This window comes from Drosophila pseudoobscura, chromosome 4, assembly GCF_009870125.1.
Source record: "Drosophila pseudoobscura strain MV-25-SWS-2005 chromosome 4, UCI_Dpse_MV25, whole genome shotgun sequence".
NCBI classification, from domain to species: Eukaryota; Metazoa; Arthropoda; class Insecta; order Diptera; family Drosophilidae; genus Drosophila; species Drosophila pseudoobscura.
This window is the reverse complement of record NC_046681.1, coordinates 28,454,659-28,475,313: the sequence shown is the minus strand read 5'-3', so window position 1 is coordinate 28,475,313 and position 20,655 is coordinate 28,454,659. Positions and strand designations below refer to the sequence as shown.

General features: G+C 46.3%; 1 protein-coding gene and 1 long non-coding RNA gene across 3 annotated transcripts in view; one reads left to right on the top strand and one right to left on the bottom strand.

The window, feature by feature from the left end:
- The window catches only part of CadN2 (Cadherin-N2), a 72,804-nt gene extending 52,401 nt beyond the window's left edge, over positions 1–20,403 (bottom strand). Inside the window, exon 1 of one of the 2 annotated variants that reach the window (XM_033380636.1) lies at positions 20,045–20,403. In XM_033380636.1, the coding sequence (XP_033236527.1) occupies positions 20,045–20,099 (55 nt within the window). In that variant the 5' untranslated portion in view covers positions 20,100–20,403. The remainder of the gene's footprint in view (positions 1–20,044) is intronic. The other variant, XM_001357019.4, reaches the window with a different exon arrangement.
- Positions 1–20,655, top strand: part of LOC117183208 (uncharacterized) — a 135,369-nt gene that overhangs the window by 23,974 nt on the left and 90,740 nt on the right. The gene's annotated exons all lie outside the window — the stretch shown is intronic.

Here is a 20,655-nt window from a genome sequence, read left to right as displayed (position 1 = left end):
AAGCTGGCGATATAAGCCTTAAAGGCTGCCGCCTGACGCCCAGGCCGACTTGGAAAATGTCCCCATAACTCATGCGGGGGTGTACAATGTACGTGTGTGTGTGTGACGATTGTTGCATAATTTAAGTGCCGCACAACAACAACAAAAAAAAAGGTAAAAAAAAAGCCTGGAAAGTTGGAAAATGATTTAAGCCGTTCCGGAGTCAGGGTCCCAGGGCCAGGCCTGTCTGCACGTGTGTGTGGTGTGTGTGTGTGTGTGTGTGTGTGTGTGCGTGCCTGGCACTCGCCATTACTTTGTATTTAATAAAACAATGTTGTCGACGCCCCAACCAGAGTGTTTCTGCTGTCCCCGTCAAAGGCATTATACGGCCGGAGCCCTTAAAAAACGTGGCCATCGCTGTGCAGGCTTGTCGAAAGTCAGAAACAAGCTTTCACTTAACGAAAGCGAAAAATAGTGCACGAGAGTGTGTGTAATCCCATAAAAACTTATTTATTTTGTGCGTATTGGTTGCCTTTTTTTTTTGTTGATTATTTGCTTTGCGCATTGCATTGGCTTTTTGAATCGGTGTAAACAAAAGCAGATGCTGAAATGCTTTTTCTTGTATTGTTTTTGCCTTTACTTACGCTTCCCCGAATCTCTGAATATTGTATTCAACGATAGGCCACTTACCTGCAAAAAAAAAAAATATATATAGAGATAAACAGATTTAATTATGAAATTCGTGTTTGTCTTTGGTTCAATGAAAATACGGAATACAGATTTATGCAGAATTATGTCATAGATTTTCGCAAGACAAACAACTGGAAGTCCAACTAGTTCAGACCCGGCCCAAAGGCTCTGCCTGGCACCCAGCACCGAGCCATTATGATCGAACACGGCCAGCAATTGAGCGTCGCGGGGGGGGGGGGGCACAAATCATTTCGATTCGATGGAACCTGCCAGTCGGTCGGTGTATCATACATTTCCGCAATGGATTTATGGCCTGCCTCTTGGTCCGCCTCTGCTGTGGCATTTTGCTGGCAGGCAAAACATCTTGCCCCCGCCCCATGTCTGGCAGAAACCGCAGAAATGCATTACGCCCCCCCCCCCCCCCCCCCCCCCCCCAACCCAGAAAGTGTTGCGAAGAGAGAGAAGAGGAGCTTAAGTTTTCGCCAATGTTTGTGGATGTTGACTAAATTCATATATAAGAGAGAGAGAGTCCGGGCTAATATCAAACGGAAGTGCCAAACACAACCACACAGAGACAGAGACAGAGGCAGAGACAGGCATGTATCTGCATCTCTTTCGTTCTTTGGGCCATACATCTTGAGCTTGAGCTGGCAACATCGCTTTGGCTGCACTTGGCTTCGGTTTCCGTACACATTTGAGAAATGCATGTGGAAAATGCCAGCCACTGACTGCATTTGTAACTGTAACTGTAACTCTCCCTCTGTATCTGTATCTGTATCTGTGGGAGTGTGCGTGCGTATCTGTGTGTGTGTGTGTGTCTGTCTTGGCTAAGCGGCGCATTTCCTGGCCTGTGCCATCAACTAAATAGCATTCATTTACGTTGATTTATGCCGACTGAGAAAAGAGTCTGTGGAAAGAGGAGCCTGTAGCCGGGGGAGCCTGTAGCCGGGAGCCTGTAACGGGGAGCCTGTAGCCGGGAGCATACTTTTTGTGGGGAAATTTATGCCCCAAAAGTGACACTTTAAAGTTGCAATAAAACCCGAGTGTCTTCGGTGTACCCGTTTTAAGGTTATTTATTGTTGCAAGTCAGCGATGTAATTACTTTTTCAACACGCACTTGATAAGGGACTGCCCTCCGTGCTCCCCGCTCTCCTCTTCGCAGGTCAAATGCCAATGGCTGCATCTTTGTCAATTGCCAAGTGCAATTGATAAATTGGCAATGGAGAGGCAAGGAGGGATGCTCCATCCCCATCCCCATCCCCATCCGCACTTCTACTTATTCTAGTTCTTTTGCTGGAGCTTCTTTCTGTCATTGACAGTTCAATGTGCGCACTGATGCGCAAATATCAACTCCAATACACACTCACAGGACTCGCAGGACTCCCCGGACTCGCAGGACTCCCACAGACCACATTCGCGTTCGGATACTCGGGTTTTTGCCCATTTTCACTGCGCTTTTTATGGCAGTTCGTGACCGAGTTGCATTTCTCCTTCGTCCTCGATTTTCGCTGTGCTTTCCTTTTTGCTCCTTTTTGTCTTTGAAATTGAATTAGTGGCATTGGCAGTTGGGCTTCCTAATCTTCGAATGGTTTAGCCGGCTGCCAAGTAATGGATGTGATAATTTGCTGCGAAAACCCAGCAGCAGCTGGCAACCAGTTCATTAAAAGTTAGAACCAGATTTCAGAGGGTTCTCTATCGAGCATCTGAAATGTGGGACATTGTCTCAACGGGTCGCATACCTTTGATCAATATCTGGGGGCCAGCACCCCCCTCCAGCAGCCCCGCCCTCCATTGTTATTAACAAACAAATTTGATAGAGGAAAAAGGTCTTTATTTGGAAGGCAATATACACGGCAGACCTGCATGCGGAGCTCAAGCCACAAAAGTGCGCATATAAAAGATCTCATAAATTGAAATAAATAAGGAAAATAACAATTTCTACAGCACACACACACACACACATGCACATAGTGCAATAAATACTGGCAGGGGGGGCAAACCCCCATCTAGACCTTGGCTGTAATATTCATAACTCTTTTCAAATGTGGTCAAGTGCTGCTGCTGCTGCTGCTGTCCTCTTAGCCGGCTCCGCATGTGTGTCCAGAGCTGTGGCCAGAACCAGAGCCAGAGCCAGGGCCAGAGCCAGGACCAAAACCAGAACGATTCGACAGCTTTTGATATTGCCCTGTCCCTGGACAATCCAGAATCCCCAGCCCACTCTCTCCTCCACTCTTATTCTCGAATAGCAATAACTACAGTTGACTGGGCTTTGAATCTAAGCCTGGCCGACACGACCTGACTTGATTTTGAGCGTCGAGAGCTGAGAGCCGAGAGCCGAGAGAAGGTTGGAACATTTTATTAAAAACGAGCTGAACGATGGATGGACATGGAATATAGTACGAAAATTGCCACAACAAGATGCATTTCTCGCCACGTTCTCTGGCAATTGTAAAAATGAAGTCCAAACTGTGGCACCCCTCCCCTCCCCTCCACCCCCTCCACCCCCGAACCCCGGGTACATTTGCCTTTTCTTCTGTTGCATTGTCTGGCGATTTATGGATTTTATTTGGCCACTTTTTACTCTTGTTGGCATTTGTCGCCTTTTGTATATTGTTAGCTTACTGCAGACTGCCCTCCAGCTCCACGTACGTGCAATGGTATGTCCTGCAGGGGCTATCTTTTGTCGCACATATACACTAGATACATATATGTATGTGTATGTTGTGGTAGGGCGGGAGTTTATGGGATTGCGACAATTGCCTTGGCCATGAAATAGCAACTTTATAGCCACATCACAGCACAGGAATATATATATATGTATTTTTTGAAGGGAGAACAACTCGTAATTGAAGGGGATTTGGGATGTATTGGGGAGCTTACCCTCCTCCTGCCCCTTGGAGCCCCTTCTCCGGCAATGGCAGCCCCTTTTCCAACCTTATTAACCCACTTGAAAGTTGGCCGAGACCCAAAAACTAATCTGCCATCAGTTGAATTCTAATTAAATTCACACTTTGCTTGCCACGCCAGACATGTGTTTGGGTCAGCCACAAGGGGGGAAGGAGAATCCCAGGGAGGACCCCCCATTAAACCCTTAAAAGCAATTACAACCCACTTTAAGTATTTATGGAACAATAAAACGTTTAGGCACGAAACGTGGGATAAAGCAAAGCCAAAGAAACAAACATTTTCAAATTCTTTTAAACTTAGAAAAAGTTGGGCATAAAAAACTGAGTGTAAACGGAAATAAAATGCTACAAAATAATAAAATGTTGTCTTGCGCTCGCTGGGAGCCCTCGTAAAAACTCCAGATATAAACAACAGAAAAGCCAGGAATGGTGGGAAGGACTTGGAGATGTTATGCGCAGAATGGCGCCAAAAAAAAGGAACAAAGGGAGGAGGCAGGGGACAGGCAGCAACGAAGCAGTGGATACTCTTGCAGATCGAAGGTAAACCTTTTCGGGGGCCTGGAAGTACTTCCTGCCAGGGATCTCTAGCCCCCCTTTGGGGAAGGGCATCGCCGAGCACTTGGAGTCGAAAAATAATTCTCAAACAATAAAAAAAGGGGAGCAAAACTTGTATTTTGTATTTTGTGTTCAACTACACCTAAAAAGTTGTCTCTTTGTGTGTGTGTGTGTGTGTGTGTGTGTCAGACGATTAGTGCAGGACTTTCGAAAGTTTCTGCGGTTCGAGGGGGGTTTGGGGGGAAGCGGGAAACACTTGAACATCCACTCCACGGACTGTCCCGACGATGCCGCGACGAGAAAACTTTTGTGCAAATAGTTTATGGTTATTGCAGTTGCAAATACATGTGTATATGCTTATGTGCGGGACTGTACAAGGTTTAAATGATTTTAATTGTTATTGCGGGCATTAATGGCTTTTCCTCTGCTCTGGAAAGTCCTTCCAAAACTTTTAGTAATGCCAGTAATTTGTCAAAGTTATGATTCCCGTCTGAGGTCTCGAAAATCAACATTTTCTTAACGAATTTGCATGTGAATTATGCACAGAGATACGTTCTAGGATTAGCCTGAAACCCAAAGCCAAAGCCAAACAAAAACCCTTTCACCGGAACCTTTTTAATTAGCTTCAAAGGAGGGGGGCGGCCCTCCCCCACCCCGAAGGAGATGCATGTGAAGGCAAACAAATATATATTTTTATTTGAAGCCTGCCGAAATTAATAAAAACCCATTTCATTTAATGCTGCAAATATGTTGCCCCCCAAAAAAAGTCCAAAAAGCAGACAATACGGGGAATAATGAGAGAGACATCTTTTGGCCCGGTAAGAGCTCGCAAGTGAAATACGATAATTATGCGACATTTCGCAGCTTAGCGGGCGGGGGGGCTGTGTGGCTGGAGGCCTGCAAAGGCATTCAAAGGGCTTAATGGCTGTGGAGAAAGGCGTTCCCCGGCAAGGCAGGAAAGCGAAAGTGAAAAAAGGGTCACGAAACACGAAACAGAACCCGAAAAATCGGGCAAAAAAATTCAAACACACGGCGGAAATTACAAGAGCCGCCAGTTGGCGGTGGAGCCCGAAAAAAAAACACAACATGGAAGCAAGGACCTCGAATGCAAAATGAAATCGAATGCTCGCTGGCGTAAAAATGTGTCAAGGGTGTGCAGAAGGGGGGGATTAACATTAATTTAAGGGTGGGAATGTGCGTGTGTGTGCGTGCGTGTGCGTATGGGTTAAAGTCTCCTCCAAAACTCGTTAGTATGCGCAGCGAGACGAAAAATCAACATTTTCTATTCCTATTTTGATTATATTCCTGCCACTGTGCCAGGGGTACAGCAGTTTTCCAGCTCGTTTCGGCACCCTTTGGCCATTAAATGGTATAGAGGGGTTTCCTAGGGGTCTTTGGTTCTCCAGCTGAAGAGATTCCATCGAATATTGATCATTTCCATTGAAAACACACTCTAGATCGCCTCTACTCTGAGTCTTTTGGGTATCCCCTAGCCGAATCCCCCCTCCCCCCTTTGAGAGGAAAAGCCCAACCAGGCATATTTAATAAGCATTTAAATGAGCAAAGTTTCGGGGGACCCGAAATAAAAGTTTGCCGCTTCAATGCCACACATAAACGAATGTATTCGGAGCCGACTAACGTTTAGCAGGGCGTATGCGTGATTTCCCTGCAACAAAAACATCCGAATGGCCGATAGTTACACTTTCACCTCGAGGCAAAGACCGCTCGTTAAATTAAAAGCCTGTCCTCCATGGCAGCCGTATGGTGAATCATCGTAAACATTCTCCCAACAACCCCCCACCCTCACCCTTCCACCCTTACATATGCATATTATGACAGACAAATTTCGGTTAATGGCCAGGGCCATAAAATGGATTTAAAGCCATTTTTTGTGGTCTACTAAAAATCTGCTGACCCAAAAGCCAAATTAATGACAAAGCTTAAGGACCCCCGAAACCAGCCACAAATTGCTCAAAATTTTCTTCTTTCTTTCTTTTTTTTTTGTGTAATTTATAAATCCGGGAATTAAGGCTGGGGTCAACCTCAGAAGCGATAAAATGCAAATTCAATAACGAAACTCTGCAAAAAGTGAACATTTTGGTGCTTCGTTCGAATGGGTTTGAATGAAGGATCCTAATAGCCTTGTCTACCTTTCGGACAGTCGCCTCGGAGGATATTTGTCATGCATGTAGGTCAAATCGTTCTGCATATCAAGTATACGCCTGTCGAGCGATTTCTCTACCATTTTTGCTAGTCAACTTTGCGGCAAAAAAGTCACTCAGACCGAAGGCAGAAAGGAAGGAAGACAGGAAGACAGGAGGATGGAAGGTGGCTTTCACTTTTGTGGCTGGTCTGTGTATGTGGCTGTCTCTGTGTCTGGGGAGGCACCCACAGTGGCATCCTGAGGATTTTCAGGAAGGCTTCTCTTTGCCTTTCCTTTTCAGGTACTGGGCAATGCCTTTGTTTGCCAACGAGCCGCAAAAATAATTGCCAGGGCAACAATTTGAGTCTTTCAGTCGCTCAGTCGTTCTGTCGTTGTAGAACAGTTCATATTTCCCCCCCTACGCCCTCCCCCCTCCGCACCCCGGCAAAAGTTGGAGCATTGCTGTGGTCCGGCTTTGGGGTCCGTTTGCCCAACTCAGTTTTCGAAAGCATTTCTCGGCTCTGCATTAGGAGTAAATTATTGTATGGCACGGTATGATAATAACAAGCCATTATCCACCATAATCGGAGAGGCACAACTTGGCTTAAGCTCCACTCAAATCTGACCGCACAAAGGTACTGGCAAAATCACTTTGCGCATATTATTAATTCATGAATTTACTTTCAAGTTGGCTCCTGCAGCGCCTCGGGGCCGAGCGCTAGAGCACAGTGAGCGGGGAAAGTTTTCGCCCTGGCATTTCTTTGCTGTCACTTGCATTGGATTCGGCTTTTGGCTTCTGGCTTCTGGCTTCTTGGAACTGGCTTACTCTGGCCTCCCCCTCACCCCCCCCAAGTGCATATGCATAAGTTAGTGGGAGGTGGAGGTGGGGGGAGCCTTGGGAGCCCAGCCTCTGCCAAAGGTTGCTTGAGTGACAGGCCAAAGACTCGGTTTGCTGGCGGCATACGCTGCGTATGCGCAATCTGCTAACCAAGTCCTTGTCTCAAAAGCATTCGAGTCTTAGCCTAATTCCACATAAGCGTATTACCCGCCAACTAGTGAGTCCCGCACCAGCCAAAGTCCCCCAAAGTCAGCCATTAACCCAAGAGCATCGCATCGCATCGCCTCGCAAGGAATCGCATCCGACCATGAATGGTAAATAATTTAATAAGTGATTTATGTGATGCACATCGAGTGACTTAAGCCGGGCTTTTAGGCGGCATAGAGCATAGGCATCGCTCCAGAGAGAGGAAGCCAAGAATAATTGATGAGGACAGGTCCTCACTCGTCGCGCACTCACTCGTTGTTCAGGATCGCAGTTTCGGCTTGATTATGGCCTGCTCTGGCGCTGCCTTCAATTAATATGCAGAAAGTTTCTTGGCACTTGTCGATGGCCCCAAGGGGTTTGAATATTTCACTGAATTTTACAGTTCAAGTTTCCACTCGATGAAGGCTGTGACACCGTCAAATGAATGCCAATTATTGATGAGGATTTTGATGTCAAATGCCAGGCCTGTGGTGGTCCTTGGAGGTTAGGGATGGGTTCGTAGGACATCTACGAAGATGTGGGGGTTGGCTTCTGTGATTTCCGCCATCAGTGATTCATCGGAATCAATATCTGATTTCAATATAGGAACAGGCATCCATAATATGGGACATAATCAAGCACTTCTTTGGAATGGGCTAGAAAAATATATATCCTCTGAAGGAAAAACGCATACCGATTTTTATTTGAGATATTTTACAATATTTAATATAATATTAATATTAATAATTTGTGATTTTAATTTGGATATTTAGTATTTTCTTTTTGGTATTTTTCGTTTTTAGTATTTTTTCGTTATTTGTATCTTTTGGTAGTTATTTGGTATTTTTGATATTTTTTCGGTAGTTTAAAAACTATTTTATTTTTTTGGTATTTTTTCCTTTTTTGTATCTGTATGTACTTATTTGGTATTTTTGTGATTTTGGTATTTTTCGGTATTTTTCGGTATTTTGAAAATTATTCGTATTTGTTTGGTATTTTTTCACTTTTTGTATATTTTGGTATCTATTTTGTAATTTCGGTATTTTTTGGTATTTTTTGTGGTATATTTTCGGTATTTTTAATTTTTTTTTCGTATTTTTTTTTTATTTTTTTGCCCTTAAATTCTTCATATAGTACTGCAACAGAATATATAAGACAGAATCGAATATAATAGCATACAGTAGGATCCTTTACATTCCTCCCTGAAGGACAGTCACGTAACCCGCAATAATGTTGTCCCAATCTAGTTAGCGGCTCGGATAACAATATTGAATCTGTAATCTGTAAATTTTGTTTGATATTCGAAGTATATCCTTTGTTTGTCGGAGCCAAAGTCAAAGTCGAATGCCCCATATCGCACACACACAGGGGGGGGGGGGGGGGCATGGGGGACCCATGCAAATGTTTGAGCTCAAACTTAGTTCTCAAAATATTTGCCGTTTTCTACGAGAATGCAGAAAAGCCAAAAGCCAACAGGAAGCAAAGAAAAAAGCGGGAGAAAGAGGGAGAAAGAGGATAGAACCGAAGGAATTGCATTTACGCGGTTCGTTAGAGCAACAAACATAGGAACGGAACGGAACGAGACGGGACGAAACGGAACGAAACGAAACGAAACGAAAGGAAAACTGAGGAAAACGACTCAAAGGCCAAAAACCGACTTTTGGGACGTTCAAACGGGTTTGCATGCTGTGTGGCTGTGCCTGTGGCTGTGGCAGGGGTGTGGGGGCGTGGCACAAAATTGCAGGCCAAACATTTTCGAGTGGTGGCGGCTGCAGCAGCAGCTCCAGAATTATGCTACAAATTTATGAGACGACATAAATTTTGCAATGTTTGTTCTGGCCACACACACAGCCATCTCTCCCTCTCTCCCCTCTTTCTATGGGTGTGTGTGTGTGTGATGCAAGTAGAAAAACAAACCCAAATATCTAAAGCACACAAAGAGCACAGTGGCAGTGGCAGTGGCAGTGGCATAGGGCCTTCCTCCTTCGACACACAGCTGGGGGTCGTCGAATCGGGTCGGGTCGGGTCGAATCGGACCGGGTCTAGGGCCCGGCCCTATGATGAATGTCATGCGGTGAAATTTTAAGCCAACAACCCGACTGTGGCAGGCGGCAGGCATTCGTGGGAGGCGCCGCCGCCTCGTCATGCCAAAAATTGAAAAATGCATGCAACTGTTTTGAAGGTTGCCGCTGGCCTTTCACTGCCTTTCACTGCCTTTCACTGCCTTTGCATTGGCAATGGCTATGGCAGTGTTTTCCACCGAATTTTACATGTCAAATTTTTCGCTTTCGTTTCGCTTTCGTATTCCTCCCGCCCATTCATCTCTATGTCTCCGTCTCGGTCTCTCCTTCTAACGGATCTGACGCCGAGCATACCAAATAGACAGGCATGTAAATTACTGGCACATGTGCGTTAGAGGCAGCAGCAGCAGGCTATCAACATTATCCCCACTGACCCGAAATGGTGGAAATTTATACGTGTGTGCACGCTCGATACACAGATGCACTTCCCATTAAGTGGGGGGAGGGGGAGGGCAGGGAGTCCCTGTCAAGTGTCTCTACAAGTGGTATTGGGTTTCCCACTCTCTTTTTGGGCCCCCCTTCGAGCAGCCCCCTTCGAACGGCGGTTCCACTGGGAAAACACTAAATGGAGGAGGGGAGGGGATGCCTCCCAGAGGTATGCTTTTCCAAGCCAAATGCTAGTCGTTGCAGCACTCTATCAACCACAATTAAGTCCTCAAAGACCTGATCATCACTCGATCATCGGCCAAGAAGTTCCCATTGGTTCTTCCCGTCCTGCAGACACACGAGTCAATCCCTTTAATGAGTACTTAATGCACCCAGGACCGGCATGCAGGAGCTCTCTCACACCCAGAAACCTCTAAAATTTGATTTTTTTGTCTCTGGAGCTCCTGGGCCACAGCCGACACGTCCGCTCTGCGGGTCGTGCGGTCGTTTGGTGGTCGCCAATGACAGGCGAATCTCCGAGGCAGAGCCAAAGACTTTGCTTCTGCACAAATTGCTGCCGTGGCGCCACACGTCACATGCATAAATGCAATTTTTATCCCCACAGCTGGAGCAGAACTTCGTATGCCACACGCTGCAGCGCCCCTACGAAAAGACCCTCCATTCCAGCCACCTATGAATGTCATTCCGGAGGCAAAGACAGTGCAACAGTTTATGCTGCTGCTGCTGCTGTAGTTTGGTGGCATTGCAGCTGAAGTTACTGTCATGTCAGCTCCGGCCGAGTAGAACGATATTTCAGCTCGATGTGTGCTTCTGTGTGCTTCTGTGTGTCCTGTGTGTCCTGTGCGCAGGGGACATGGCTTTTATGTCTATAATTTCTGCAACGAGGCATGCATGTATGCTCCTGTTGTTATTGCTGTCAACAAGCTGTCCACCGACAAGAGCCCAGATCCGAGCACAGAACATGAAGTGGAGGATGCAGTGTGGATAAGTACAGCTGGAGATGGGGATGGGGCTGGGGATGCGATCACTTATCCCCGAACAGCGGCAGCAGCGGGCACAACACTGTCAACGATTACTGGCAACATAAAGCACATTTAACATGCCATAAACCCTCCCAGTGCCAGTGCCAGTGCCAGAGCGAGTGCAGGACGAACATTAAAACCAGCCACGGCCGGCCCCATATCGAGGCGAATAATTGAAAAGTTAATTTCGGAGCGGTCTAAATTTCAATTAACTCTGCGGAGAGTCCGAGCAGCAGCCATTGGGGCTGGCAATGTGGGCAATGTGGGGAAACCAGTTCATTAGAATGGAATGGGGGCCGATGGCCGATGGCTGTGGCATAACCAAGTGAATGCCAGGCGGAAGCCCTGTCTCTGACAATGGGACGCCACGTGTGTAACTATTGCAAAACCTGGCCAAAGAATCGCTCGAAGGAGGAGGAGTGCCTGTCGAATGCATTAACATGTTTCAGTGTCTGTCGGCAGGACTCCTGGCCACATAAAATGGCATTTGCAGGGCCTGCAAACTGGAGCCTGGAACCTGGGCAAATCCTCGAACAAAAGCCGAAACAAAAATGGCAGCAGCTCAAAGACAACGAAGATAAATGCCAATGGGATATGCCCCCCCCCCCCCTCTCCTATGAATGATGCGATGCGTCGCTGGTTACGCCAGGGTTGCCAGGGTTCATTTGAGTGACACACTAACTGCATGACTGAGTGCGTTGCATAAATGCCCCCCACGGAGGCACTCGACTCTGCCGCTGCCGCTGCCTCTGCTGCGTTTCGAATGAATTGTTGTTGATTTGTCTCATTTCCCCCTCTTGCCCCCCACCCCCACACACGCGCTGTCAAAGGGGGAATGTACATATATTACTGGCTGCTGCGCCGCGGTTTATGCAACAGTAAATTGAAATAAAAGATGCACTCTCGTGGACATTAGAGGCGAGTATACGTGCGTCAGTGCGGGGCAGTGAACTCTATGCCACAGTTGGTCCCATCTTAAAGCCGCATCTGAACCGAATGAAGTTCGATTTGCCACACGTCAGGAGACAGCTCTTTGCGGCACTCGTTAGCGTCTCCGCTGGCGGCCTTGAGCCACCGGAACACGGATCGAACTCCGCGGAAAACGTGACAAATTGCGGGAAAAACTAAACTAGGGGAATTACAATAATGAGGTGCATGGAATGCCATGCGAAGGGGCTTTGAACGTCCATCGCGAATACCAAACGATGCGTTTAATACGACTTGTCGTTTATTTTGTAAAATTAGTACACTTTCCTCTTTGAAATTCGAAGCTTTTTTCCTCTCAAGAACAATGCAAATGCACTGCGGAAAATGCGCGATTTTTGGCATGTTACAAAACCGGAAGGCTGTCAGAATAGTGCATGTGTGTGTGTGTGTGTGTGTGTGTGTGTGTGTGTGTGTGTGTGGGCAGCCCTTCAAAATAAATTAACAAAATATTTATGCTAATATTTTGATGGAAAAACAGCGCAAAATTGAGCCAAGGGTGCCCTAAAAAACCAGAAATATATGAGCTATGAAAATATTTTAGTGAAAACATTTTTTCAAGTGGCTGCAAAATTTCCAAATATTTGTAGGAGGGAGATTTTTGGGAGTCGCAAAATCAATTATGAAAAGCACACATCCAACAAGCAGAATCCTGACATGAAACTCGGCAAACACATGGCAGAAAAAGCAGCAAATAAATAACTAATTACATGGGAATTGAATGGCAGGGGAGGGGCAGGGCAGGGCAGGGCAGGGCAGGGGCCGGGCAGGGCAGGGCAGGGGCAATCTGGTAATTATAATCTCGACAAGCGACAGCCAATACTATAGTATTCATTTGTGACTAAACAACCTGTTGACCTTTGGGGCTGCGGCTGCGGCGGCGGCTGCTGCCTGGAATTCAATTATGCAGGGAATACGGAGGGGAGGAGGGGGAAAGGAGGGGCTGGCCCCCGGGATGGGCAACCGCAAGTGAATGAAGAAGCAAAGGAAACTGGGAAAAGCCACCGACTTGTGTCAAAGGAAGCCGGTGCGTTGCCAACAACTTTGGAATTTCTAATACGCAGCGCAGGAAACTGTTTGGTTTTTGGCCAGAGGAAGAGAGGGGGAGGGGGAGGCTGAAGCTGAAAACAGTTTAAGTTGAACTTTTTACTAAACAAAAGCGCCGCCCAACAGAGGGAGGGAGGAGGGAAAGGGAAACTTTTTTGCAGCAGCAACTTTACATGAAAATTAAATAAGTGCCGGCTTAAACAACTTGGGGCCATGTCAGGGAGCACCAAAGCAGCAGCAGCGGGAGGAGGAAGTGCCAGTGGGAGTGGCACTCAATGAGAGGCAAGAGACACCGTGGCTGAACAAAAGGTTTGGGGCAAACAATAGACAAGACAGCCACGGAAGCCGTCTTCCACTTCCGCCGCCAATGACAATCCAGAAAAGATGGCCAAGATGCAGGTGAAAGGAGCCCAAGGATAAAGATAAACCCTCCCTATTGCCTCCTGGCAATAAAATCTCACACTTTTCACTTTTGATTCAAGTTTTGACAGCTGTTTCTTATCGTTTGGATTTTGATTTGGGGGCCCCAGAGCCCATAAATATTTGTTTAATATCTGCAGCTATCGGCCATCAGCTATCGGCTGGCCTACTCGTAATATCAAAGACAAATGTTGCCTTTGGCCGGCAGTTAATTTGAGTTTTCTATGCCTCCGCACGCACCCTTCCGTGGGTGGTCCCCCGAAAAAGGAAGATCTCAATCGAAAACTATTTCCAGAGGACTGACAAATTGGTGTCGCCTGCTCGGGCTCGGACATTTATCATCGTTTAGGGGGTGGCCTTCAGAGTACATACACACATATTCCACTCCAAGCCAAAGCCTCGGCGAGAGAGCTGAAAAGCCAAAGCCTTGTCACAATCAAAAACTCTTGCAATCATTAGGGGTTATTCCAGCTCCCCCCCTCTCCCTGCCGCTTGGGTTTTCCTCTAACCAACAACTTCATTTTCATCCGAAGGAGTCGGCAAGTTGCAGGGAACTTCTGCTTCCGGTTCGCCTCACAGCTGCAACTTTTGTGTGTGGCAGTTGCCTTTTGTCTTTCCGTTTTTTTTCTTCCCCCCCTCCGTTCTGTGATCTCTCCCGCTGTCTTTCAGTGATTTTCTTGTTTCCTGTCTGTCTGTCTCCATTGCCGACTCCATCGGTGGCATCTGCAAATTGTCGCATTAAAGTTTTCTGTTTTTATCTGCACCTTGTTTGCCACTCGCCACCCGCCACCCGCCACCCGCCATCCGCCGTTTCAATTGAATGCCGCCGCAAATTATGCCTTTGTCGCGAGCTTTGAATTTTTCAATCGAGAGTGTAGCAGCGGCGGCGGCGGCGCCGGTGGCGTATACGTAATCGAATTAATCAATCAATAGACGGCCCGCAGCGGCTGGCTGGACTGGACCGGACTGGAATGTGGTGGCAGGCCCAATTGAATCTCATTGTTGCCACCGAATCGCTGGCCCGCCGAATGCCAGATGCCCTCTCAAGCGCTCGGGTGAGAGGGCCGCCTCAAGATAAACTGCCAACTGCAAGGATACAAAGCACTTTAATTAACTTGCGGACGCGCGCGGCACTCGCAAAGTTTCAGCCATCAACTTTGAACCGCAAGGTAGTTTATTTCGCAGGGATTGCGGTGTGGATCCGCCCTGGAATCCCGTCTCGAGGAATGCATTTGGCCACTTACCGCATTATACGGCCAATAAGGGGCACACACAGGTAGAGGTTCTGGTATGTGGCACACAACAGGATGCCCCTCCCCACCACCCCCCCACCGCACCGCACCGCACTCCCTTGGTTGCGTAATTAATTTCCTTGAAAATATTTTGGCACAACCGAAAGTTGGTTGGGGGCCCGTTTTGCGGTCCTGCGAACAGCCTGTGACCCCGCTGAGTTATGCACGCGGTTAATTCCCCAAATTTAAAAGCAGTTTAATTAAGTCGTGACCCCCGTGTGACCCCCCCCCGTGTGTGTCCCCCGTGTGACCCCCGTGTGCCCCCTGAGGGCCATTGACAGTTTTCGGGTTTCTGCAGTGTCCTACGAAAATATTGTGCGCTCCATAATGCCTGGAAAAACAGTCGGATCGGGGACTCGAGGCAGCCGGACAATCGTAGATGGCAGGGACTTTGGCCAAGACTTTGACCAGGCCCTGACTTTCGGAAAGTATGCAAACAATTTTTGCGAAAACAAAAACTTAAATAAAGCAAACAAATTGATGTGGTCCCAGCCCCACCCCCACCCCCCCGTCCAACAACAAGACTAAAAGATTTCCCAAAAAAATAAAGTGTGAGAAAGCGAGTCCCTATCTTTTTTCGCCCAGGGCACAATTTATTGGCCCACAGCATTCGTTCATTCATCAGCAGGACGGACTCATCGGACTGTAATAATTTGCTATCAGAGAGTGTCACGAACAGGGGGGGCGGGGTGGGGGGATGAGGGGTGTATGGTGCTAAACTAAACGCCTCGTGGGTGCTGCCTCGAGAGGTGCCTGGCTTAGCAGTCGAATGGAAATTGAATAAAGGCACGAACGACAATAAAGGAGGTGGCCCAAGGGGGCGGGGGGTGCCCCAAGGGTGGGGTGGGGGGGTGTGGGGATACCCTAAACAAGTAGAGAAATCAGTAAAGAATACCCCCTTTTGCAGGGGGTTCATCATAACCTGGGATACCCAAAACAAGGAAGAAAGTGAGGGGGTAGGGAGGAGTGTGGGGGAGGGGAGGGGGGCTAGTGTAATGTCAAAAGAGCGGAAGCATAAAACAAACTCCTAACGGGCTTGCAGACACCTCTTTTTTCCCTCTCTGTCCCTTTTAGTGGCTCTCTTTCTTCGCCCCCTTTCCCCTTGCCCCTTGCCCTTGCCCCATGTGTGCCTGTATATTTGTCTATGTCAAGTGTCAACATTTACTTCGTGACAGCACAAATTGTGGCTGCGGCCATTTGAACACCCGCAACAACTGCGTGTTCGAGAGTGTTTCATGTATCTAAAGTCGAGACTGGGGCTGGGACTGGGGCTGGGACTGGGGCTGGTCTCTGTTTGTGTTTGTGTTTGTGCCCCCAAAAAAGCCACAAGTGTTGTGCCGGAGATCGTATATCCCGCATACACTTTAAAAAACAAATAAGATCCATTTCAGGCAGAGATTTGCAGGTGGTTTTGGGACCCTTCGCCTATGATTTTCGAGCAATTGTAGACAGGCATTGAAACTTGTTTGGATTTCCATTTGAATCTCCTGGAAAACTTCTACTTTTTATCGGTGTATTCCGAGTTTTTTTTTCTAATATTTTCGTTCCTTGCATATTCCTTTGTGCTGGTGTGTGTGTGTGTGTGTATCTGTGTCTGTGGGTTCTTGAGATTTTTCATTTCAGATGCGGCCGCTACTTGCCACGCTTTCGGCTCTCCCCCTCCGTCGCTCTCTTTGTGCATTGCAAATGAAGCCACAATAATAAAAACCCCTAGACTCTCATATGTACAGCGTATCTATGTGTGTTCTGGTGTATCTGTGTCTCTGCTGGCGTATCTGTGTGTGTTCTGGTGTTTCTTTTGAGTGTGTGCTTTCTGGTTTGGCACACAGACTGCAACAACATACAAATTATAGTTTCAAGCTGGCTTTCCCTCTGGCTTTTCCTCGGGCTCTCCCCCCCCCCCCCCCCACCCGGCTCACCCTCCGAATGGATGCTCTTTCTGGTCTTATCTTCACAGTGCTAACATTCTCAATGGTTTTGCTGGTTAGTTGGCTTTCCCGTATGTCTGTCTGTCTCTCTGAGTGTCATCTTCATCGCATCGTAATTTCTAATTTGTTTATTGTATTGCCGCATGGCTGGGGCCACATTTCTGACTCCTTGCAGGGGTTAACATTCATTTAATCTTAATTGAATTGTAGACTTTTGAGTGGAGGGCGTGACAGCAGGCCTGCACAACTACACAACCAGAAATATGTGAAATTTTCAAGATATACATATATATAAGCGCAAGATCTGGTTGTACTTGGCTAGACGCTGACTTGGTCTAGATCTGGCCGGTGGTACCTTCCTTCTTCCCATTCAGATTCCCATACTTCCTGTTATACAACTCAAATATATATAAGAAAAGTATGGCACCAATACGGGGAATTTATACACTGTATAAGACCTCCCTTGTAGCATTTTTTCGGTATGCTTTGAACTCTGTTACTGTATAATATCCCTGCAGATGCTTTCCAACAGCACTTGTGGTCTTATACGTAAAAAAGGATGTTCGAAACTCGTATATTCTTGTATAGCTTGTCCTTGTATATTACTCCTACCTATGAAAAAGCTTCAAAAGCTCTATAGCAAAGAATATAACATGAACTTTCAAAGTCCATAAAAAGTATAATTTCGATTTCCTAAAGTCTTCTAAACCTCTTATATTTCGAAACTATTCGACTCAAAGATTAAGTCTTCTACAACTATTGGACTTATACAACGTATAGATAAACCTCTTCTATCTTACAAGGAAAATTATAGGAAATTTCATTTGGAAGGGTTTCTTCTAGTTTACAATAATTTTTCGGGTATAAAAATCTTCTGCCTAAAGTTTATATTATATATTATATTATAGGAAATCTTATAAGTCATCATCAATGGTGGAAAGTATACTAAAAGTTTTTACAATTGTTCTTATACTCCGTCCAATTCAATTCTTTCTTAATTCTCTCCCTGTCTTCTAATTTACAATAATTTTTCGGATAGAAGATAGAACCTCCTACCTAAAGTCTTATAACTTTTATTTGTAATATAGGAAACTCTTATATGCCACCGCCCTTTATAATTGCGTCTCAAAAGTCGAAAGTGTACTGAAAGCTTTTTGAACTATTCTTGTACTGTATCTAATTCAATTCTCACTTATTTCTGTCTCTTTCTCTAATTTATAAATATTTTTCGGATATTAGAACCTACTGCCTAGGCTGGTATATATTCAACTTATATTATAGGAAACTTGCAAAAGTCGAAAGTTTACCAAAAGCATTCTGATTTCTTCTTATACTCTCTAACTTAATTCTCTTGCTTTCTTCTAATTTACAATAATTTTTCGGATAAAGGAACCTCCTCTCCAAGCTCCTATTAACCTTATCTTATATTATAGGCAAGTCTTATAAGCCATTGCCCTTTGTAAATGTGTCGCAAAAGTCGAAAGCATACCGAACAAGCTCTTATACTCGTACTCTCCCCTGAGCAAACTTTTATGGCAAAAAGCTTTGGCCATTTTTATAGGAATTCTTTCGTTAAGCTGTGATGTTTTAGAAAGTTTTGTGGAGAGTATTCCATGTGAAATTATTAGAAGATAGACATGGGTCCCTCGCTTCATGCTGCCCTCTGCTGCTTTTCAGCAAACTGTCAACTTTTTGTTCGCAAAGGAGTCAAAAATAAGTTAAAAATTGGCAAAAACTTTTCGAAAATGATTTCACAACTTAACCACATGTCTGGGCCACACACTTTTCTTGTGCTCATCTCCAAAGTACTGCACAGATGTCCATTTCAATGACTCCAAAACACACACACACACACACACACAGAGAGAGGGGGAGAGGGAGAGGGGGAGACAGCCGTGTGTTGTTTGTGCAATTTGCAGTCATTTTGTTTTGGCAATTGCCAGAAAAACCTTCATACATTATAAAGCAGTTTGGTCTGGCAGTTTGTGTGGAACTCAGTCAAAGTTTAATTGTTGAGGTTTCTGTTTGTGTCTGACGTTTGTGTTTGCTCCCCGGTCCCCGTTCCCCGGTCCCGGACAGGACCTTTACTGGCATATATATGAGGATTTTTATGAGCCACTCATTAACTAAGTATTTGGTGGCAAAGTTTTCAGGAATTTCCATTTTACGAGCCCGCTTTTAGCCGTTTTTTTACGGTCTCAAGTGCAGTGGAATTTTATATTGGGGTCGAGAAATCAGTTGAGAGAGTAATTATGCAGGGTTTCGGTTTAGGTGGGAAAACGAGCATTGCTTTTTCCTTTGCGCCATGGAATGCACTTTTTTCGGTGGATCTTGAGCTCTTCTGTCGGGGCCAGATGCATGTCTGCATGTCTGCATGTCTGGCACAAGCTTCTGCCATTTATAAGAACTTATCGATGTCATCAATCACTGGGGATGGCCCTCCACCTCGGAGTCTGGGGTCTAGATAAATAACTTTATTAAGTGCCGAGCATGTGGTGGCAGTGGCAGTGCCATATCGCATGTCAAACTGGAACGGAAGCAGAATGCGGGCCACAAATTGAAATTGAACCATTGCCATTGATTGCCTGTTAATTTGGCCAAGCAATTTCATCAGATTTTGTCAGTTTGGAGCTTCTTTTATCGCTCTCTCCAACTAATTTTTGCAGAACTTGTTCTGCCAGTAATGAAAAACTGGCTGGCTGGCTTCTAATAAACTTGAACCCCACGAAGAAATTAACTAAACGCCCGCCCGGTGGATGCACGCGGCGAGATTGCTTCATAATTAAAAGCCTCAACATGCTCTCGAGGGGGTGCACCCGGGTGTACGTATATCCCTGCGGGTTACCGCTCTCCAGCCGCTTTAACTTCCTCGAGTCGAGTAGACGGGAGTCGCCTCGGACTCTCGGAAGAAAGTAGGTGAAAGTACTGTTTAAACCAGCCTGGCAGGAAAAACAGCACAAAGCACACGATAAAAAACAGTCGAGAAGAAGAACTCTTTGGCCAAGTTAAATATGAACAGCAGAGGGGAAAAAGGAGCGGCAAAAAATGGGAAGAAAAATATGAGAGCGGCAACTTTGAACCCTTTATTTTCGAGGGTCTGCTATGGCCGGGTGTTCCTTTTTCTATACCCTCTCGAAGGGGGTGCTATAGTATTTCTGAATCATGTAAATTTCAGTGGAATATAACAAAGATGTGGGCATATATCTGGGCAAGACCACATCAGAATCGGTTGGTAAATGCCTCTAAATGAATGAAGGGATCTGCAAGCTTCGATGGGGATCTCCAGGCCAGTCCTTTCTTCAGGGTAATCCCAATCTAAGGCAGAAATGGCTCCCGGCTGCTGGTAGGGCATCCCAAGTGCGCTGCATCCCCCCCCGCCGAGCGGTAGACCCTTTCTTGTCTTTTATTTTTTTAAACCCCTTCAAGATGCGTTGAAAGTTTGAAATTAGCATTCAGTTATTCGCATTGGCCCACTCGGGCCTCGGGCCTCGGCTGTTTACTGGTGCTCTGGGAGTCCAAGTTCGGCCCAAGGACTGGTCAAGTTTTCGCTTCCATCGGGCGTAGAATAACACGGACTGTCACTTACCAATTAACAAAAGTTTCCAAATATGCATTTGAATGTCGAATGCTGCCGAGTCCATTCAAATTAGAAGCAGACAATTTATGAGGCCTCGCCACTCTCAAGCGTGCCTCCGCTCTCCGCTCTCTCCCTCTCCCTCTGTTGGCCTCCCTTTGAAGGTTTCTTCCGCTTGCCACTGAGATCTGCCGCCTGTGGAAGGTTCTTGGGTTCTATTCGTGTTCCTCGGCGACTTGTCGATGGATTCGCTCAGCAGTTGAGAATTGTTGTCGCCTCGACAGCGTAGGCAGCGGCAGCATCTTGTCGAAAACTTTTTGATTTTAATTGTTGCATTCGGTTCAAGTTTTTCCCCTCTCTCTCTCTTTGTTTTTTCCCTGTTTTTCGGGGGGGTGGGGGGCGGGGAGGAAGGAGAGGCAATTAAACTTTCAGTTCGCTGGCCCCGACTCGGCAATCGTGCAGTAAATGACTGACCCCGTTAGGATTGGTCCTTGCTGCGTCCTTTGTCGCCGTCTTTTGTTGGCTATCTCTCTATCGCCTGCTCTCTCTCTCTATCTCTCTTTGGCTATCTCTTTCGCCGTCGCCTTGTTGCAGTTGCATGCAATTTTCTGTGGCAATTTGGG